The 6,220-nt window shown below is 45.3% G+C and overlaps 1 protein-coding gene across 2 annotated transcripts in view; it reads left to right on the top strand.

Annotated features, from left to right (window-relative positions):
• The window catches only part of ZNF543 (zinc finger protein 543), an 11,321-nt gene that overhangs the window by 1,729 nt on the left and 3,372 nt on the right, over positions 1–6,220 (top strand). Inside the window, exons 2-3 of one of the 2 annotated variants that reach the window (XM_032263375.1) lie at positions 1,496–1,622; positions 4,550–4,645. In XM_032263375.1, coding sequence (XP_032119266.1) covers positions 1,496–1,622; positions 4,550–4,645 — 223 coding nt within the window. The remainder of the gene's footprint in view (positions 1–1,495; positions 1,623–4,549; positions 4,646–6,220) is intronic. The other variant, XM_032263376.1, reaches the window with a different exon arrangement.

Genomic DNA, 6,220 nt, shown 5'->3' with positions numbered 1-6,220 from the left:
AAAAAAAAAAAAAAAAAAAAAAAAAATGGGATATTGGTTGTTTAAGGAGTCTGCCGGGGACCCTTGTGGCTTCCACAGTGGATTCCTGAGTGGTTTTCTCCTATACCAGCTGACACACATTCTGGAACACAAGATTTTATAGTCTTTTGCTAGATGTACCTTCCTCCTTAGCCAGGACAGACGTCGTAGGCAGTCAGGGGCCCATGTTCTCATGGCTTTACCCTGTTGCATCCTCTGTGACTCTTGTTCCTTGCTCCTGATGTGTCCTGACCTCAGGGATACTTGCTGGCAGGACTCAAACAGGGAAAGGTAGTGATAGCTCATTGTGGATTCTTCCTATAAGAATGGGCATCTCTGAGTCCCAGAAGTGTCCAAGGCAGCCGATGCAGGTCCAGGCTCTGCCACTTCTGAGGCAGGTGCCACCACCTCAGGTGACTCCACTGTGAGGTAGGTGATTATGATTGTGCTGTTCTGCCTATGTCCATGAAAGTATTTTCAGATAGGTAAGCCCAGCACAGTGGCATGTGTCTGTAGTCCTGGCTTGGGATGCTAAAGCAGGAGAATCATGAGTTCAAGCCCAGCCTGGGCAAAATAGTGAGACCCTGTCTCCAAAAAAAAAAAAAAAAAAAAAATCCTGAAAATATTTTCAGGGTGGCTCAAATGGATGTATGTATTTCAGTGTTTCCCATCCTCATTAACTGCACATTAACTTTGCTAATGAAGGAGTGTCAGGTTGCATGATTAGAACATAGACCATAGGGCCCTGGGTTCAAATTCTTTCTCTTCTGATAAGACATGTGACTTTGGGTAGACTAGTAGAGGTCCTGGGCCTCAAGTCTCTGAGTGTGGCATGGAGATGATGATGGTGAATTCAGGGGCTGCGGCCCTTTGCCTCAGTGTTTCATTTAGTTTCTCTTTAAATCTTTTGACTATTCTTGATGAAACTGGAAACACTGTTGTATTGACCTGGACCTCAAGGCTCAGATAAATGAAATGAGGTCCCAAGGTCACATAGCAGGCATGTGTTGATTTCGGAAATTTGATTTTACACCTCAGAAGTCTGACTCCTGAGAGGAGGACTTTTAGTCACTTTGCCATTGCATGTAAAGCTGTCAGCATGAGGCAGGCACACACGGAGGATGGATAAGACTCAGGTGCTATTCCTGTTATTGTTGCTGGTGTTATTGTTTTGTTATTATTCTTTCTGATGTCTCAGAGGACTTACTGTCTGTGCTTCACAGTCCACTTAGGATTGTCCTAACCTTATTTCTGTGTCAAGTGGCTTCCTGCATAGGAGGCACCTCTCTCTTCACTGTTGTAATCCATGCAAAGCAGTGTCTACATTCCCCTCGTACCTGGCACAGATCTTGAGCCTCTGGAGATGCTTGGTGATTTGACTCTTGGGTCACTGTGCATCTTTTGCAGGGTTGGAGTGACAAGTTCTAATTCTATACCACAGTTCCAAGGGAAACACTACTATCTCTTAATTTTCCAGGGGTCTGTGACCTTTGAGGATGTGGCTGTTACATTCACCCAGGAGGAGTGGGGACAGTTGGATGCTACCCAGAGAACCTTGTATCAGGAGGTGATGATGGAGACCTGTGGGCTTCTAGTGTCTCTGGGTAAGACCCCTCCTGCTCCCCTGCTCCCTTAAGAGTGAGTTCTCCTGCTCATATACTCCTCTCTCCTCCACAGCCTACTTGTTCTGAGGCTCCTGTCACCACACAGGGGTGGGGTATTCACTATTTGCTCTGAGTGTAGGACTTGAGAGACCAGGGTCTGATGTCCAGGAGCCCACTCCCATCTTCACTGCTTATGATCCCTGTATTCCTGGGCAAATTAAGGAATCCCTGTGTGTCTCAATTTTTCTCATGAATAAAAAGGACCAGGCCGGGTGCTGTGGCTCACACCTGTAATCCCAGCACTTTGGGAGGCCAAGGCAGACGAATCATGAGGTCAGGAGTTCGAGACCAGCCTGGCCAACATGGTGAAACCCCCTCTCTACTAAAAATACAAAAAATTAGCTGGACATGGTGGTGGGCACCTATAATCCCAACTACTGGGGTGGCTGAGGCAGGAGAATTGCTTGAACCTGGAAAGCAGAGGTTGCAGTGAGCCAAGATCGTGCCACTGCACTCCAGCCTGGGCGACAGTGCAAGACTCCATCTCAAAAAAGAAGAGGGGGGGGCAACATAGTATTTATTTTGCAGGGCTAGTGTGAGGGCAAATGGTTCAGTACAGTGTGTTGTGATAGGTGGCTGGGTGCAGGTTAGCAGTTGTGACCCCTGTTGCTGTCACTATTGTTACTGCTGGCTAAATCATTATCCTCATACTCATCAGTATCACACTTGAACCCAACATTTTTTGGAACAACTTTGTATAGTTTTATGGTTAAATTGGCTTTTGATGACTAGACTCAGGTGTCCATTTTGGCTTGACCGTTCACCATTTCCCAGATTTTGGCAAATCACTTCATCTGCCTGAGCCTCGGTTTCTTCATCTATAATGTGGTCCTGATTGCAGTACATTCTTAATGTGCATCCTGTGAAGAAATCCTAAAATAGAAATTTTCATTCAGTGCCCTTGGAGTAGCAATGTAACACTTTGCTTAGAATGTAAAAAAAGACTTAGGTCAGTGAAGAAACTTACCTTTCTCCTGAATGGAGCCTCGGTATTTCAAATATATTATTTCTTTTCCAAATTAATGCCTAAATGTAATTCAGTCTTTAGTGCATTTAAATTGCTTTGCATATTCCCTTGATTATGGTTACATTGTGTAAATATCAGTTATTGACTTACTGTTAGGAGTAAAGTTCTGTGGCAATGTGGCATATTGATTAAGGACTTGGATTCAAGAGCCACAGCAGCAAAGTCTCTCAAAGAAGTGACATTTGAGCTAAGACCCAAGGAGTGAGTTCATTAGAAGGAGCAAGGTAGAGAAGTAAGTAGTATTCCAAGTAGGCAGGCCTGCATGTGCAAAAGTCCTGAGGTGGTGAGGAACACAATCCGGACAAAGCTGAAGGAAGGTCTGACTCACCCCCAGTGCCAGGCACATAGCAAAAATGAGTGAACATTCGCTTAGAGATGACTAATGAATCCCACCCTTTGTTTTTGTGGTTCCTACTGCCATTAACTTCTCTGTAGAGCACTTGTGTCTTTTACTTATGTTTTGACAAGTTTTTGGACTATATGAGCAGATCAGCTCATACAGTCTTCACCCAGAGGAAATATGTTATCTTTTTTTTTTATTTTAAAGACGGGGTTTCACCATATTGGTCAGGCTGGTCTCAAACTCCTGACCTCCGGTGATCTGCCTGCCTCAGCCTCCCAAAGTACTGGGATTACAGGCGTGAGCCACCTTGCCTGGTAGAAATATATTATCTTACCTAATAAGACTGGCTCCTGGGCTGATGGGTGTGAAGCCAGTTGTCTTTCTTTGCTCCCACTTTCTTTGTTCTTATTTGAAGACAGGTCTCACTCTGTAACCCAGGCTGGAGTGCAGTGGTGCGATCTTGGCTCACTGCAACCTCTGCCTTCCAGGCTTAAGTGATCCTCCCACCTTAGCTTCCCAAGTAGCTGGTACCACAGGCACATGACACCATGCCCAGCTAATTTTTGTATTTTTTTTTTTTTTTTTTTGAGACAGAGTCACACTCTGTCACCAGGCGCCAGGCTGGGGAGCAGTGGCACGATCTCAGCCCACTGCAACCTCTGCCTCCTAGGTTCAAGCAGTTCTCCTGCCTCACCCTCCTGAGTAGCTGGAACTACAGGTGTGCACCACCATGCCCAGCTAATTTTTTTGTATTTTTTTTAGTAGAAACAGGGTTTCACCATGTTGGCCTGGATGGTCTCGATCTCTTGACCTCGTGATTGGCCCGCCTTGGCTTCCCAAAGTGCTGGGATTACAGACATGAGCCACCTTGCCTGGCCAATTTTTGTATTTTTAGTAGAGATGGGGTTTCACTATGTTGCCCAGGCTTGTCTTGAACTCCCAAAGTGTTGGGATTATAGGCACGAACCACCACGCCCAACCTCTTTGCTCTCTCTTCTTGGTAAGGTTTTTAGGCAGGTTCCCTCACAGAAGTCCCAGGATATCGCATGACAGCAGGAATGGCAGCCTTCCTGCTGTCATTTAGCCCTTCCTGGAATGAATGAAGGCTTTCTCTTTCTTCGGAGTGGCTGGTATAGGTCACCTGCCTACCTCGGAGTACAGATGGTCAGGGTTGCCATGTGCAAGATGATGGAGACCAGGGCTTTTCTACCTGCCATGGGGACTATTTATAAGATCCCTTCAGAAAATTTGTCTAAACACAGTTAAGATTTTTGTAGGATGGAGATTAAAGGCCACACAGCCAGCACTCTGCTTAGTCTTTGGGGTCCAATGATAGTGTTTTTGTAGTTGGTTTCTGGTCACAGTTTAACATTTTCTTTGCTTGGCTGAGAATAGCTTCAATTCATAGTCTTCCCTATCTTAAAGTCCCAGATCAGATTGAGAGGTTTCTTTCTTCTAACCTAACTCCCTATGTCCTCGTTTGTTCTCCATGCACAGGCTGTCCTTTGTCCAAACCAGAGTTGATCTACCAGCTGGATCACAGACAGGAGCTATGGAGGAGTAAGAAAGACCTCTCCCAAAGCTCTTATCCAGGTAGGAGCCAGCAGCTGGGAAAATGGGGTCATGGCAGCTTGCACATGGAAGGTGAACACTGCCTTTGAATTTTATGGGGAATCTTCTTATTGCGGCCTCTGTGGGTACTTGGGATCCATGAAGCCTCTTTTTCTTTCTTTCTTTCTTTCTTTTTTTTTTTTTTTTTCCAAACAGGGTCTCAGTGGTGTGATCATAACTCATTTCAGTCTCAACCTCCTGAGCTCAAGGGATTCTCCTACCTCAGCCTCCCAGGTAGTTGAGACTCAGGTGTGTGCACCATGCCTGGCTGAGTTTAAAAAAAAGTTTTTTTTTTTGAGACGGAGTCTCAGTCTGTCGCCCAGGCTGGAGTACAGTGGCGCGATCTCAGCTCACCACAACCTCCGTCCCCTGGTTCAAGTGATTCTCCCGCCTCAGCCTCCTGAGTAGCTGAGATTACAGGCGCACGCCACCACGCCCGGCTAATTTTTATGTTTTTAATAGAGACAGGGTTTTACCATGTTGGTCAGGCTGGTCTCAAACTCCTGACCTTGTGATCTGCCCGCCTCGGCCTCCCAAAGTGCTGGGATTACAGGCTGAGCCACTGTATCTGGCCTTAAAATTTTTTATAGAGATGGTCTTGTTATGTTGCTGAGGCTGGTCTCAGACTCCTCGGTTCAAACTGTCTTTCTGCCTCAGCCTTCGAAATTGCTGAGCTACCAAGCTTGGCCTCTTACATCTTAAATTTAAGTACTTCTAAGTTAGATCCAAGGTGTATATATTTCACTAAGCCATAATAAGAAATTATGGCTAACATGTATTTATTTCTTACACAGTACCTTGCTTTCTGCTGAACATAGTATATGTAGTGTTTCACTTCATCTTCACTCTAGTGCTATATGGCAGACTCTATTTTTGGCCCAACTTCTTAGAAGATTAAGTGGGAGACCAGGCATGGTGGGTCATGCCTGTGAATCCCAGCATGTTGGGAGGCCGAGGCAGGTGTATCACCTGAGGTCAGGAGTTCAAGACCAGCCTGGCCAACATGATGAAACCCCATCTCTACTAAAAAAAAATACAAAAATGAGCCAGGTGTGGTGGCGTGTGCCTGTAGTCTCAGCTACTCGGGAGGCTGAGATGGGAGGATTCTTGAATCTGGAAGGTGGAGGTTGCAGTGAACTAAGACTGCGCCACTACACTCAGCTTGGGTGGCAGAGCGAGACTCCATCTCAAAAGAAAACAAACAAAAAAGATTAAGTGGGCTTATGGAATTTGAGTGGCTTGCTAAGTGCCATTAAATTTTGTTGGAACTATTATTTTTGTTGTCTTAACGTTTAATACTCAGGTGGCCTCTAACTTTTTTTCCAGTGGACCTCAGGTGTACAGATTTAGAAAAATTATAAACCTTGGTTTATGACACACTGTCATCATTGTTTCATGAAAGGCTCTTGTTACTATATTTACTACATTATTTACCTGTTCATTCATTTTTTTTTTTTTTTTTTTTGGGACGGAGTTTCGCTCGTTACCCAGGCTGGAGTGCAATGGCATGATCTCGGCTCACCGCAACCTCCGCCTCCTGGGTTCAGGCAATTCTCC

This window comes from Sapajus apella, unplaced genomic scaffold (genome assembly GCF_009761245.1).
Source record: "Sapajus apella isolate SASKATOON/1434 unplaced genomic scaffold, GSC_monkey_1.0 scaffold135, whole genome shotgun sequence".
NCBI lineage: Eukaryota > Metazoa > Chordata > Mammalia > Primates > Cebidae > Sapajus > Sapajus apella.
This window is presented reverse-complemented; position numbering and strand designations above follow the sequence as displayed.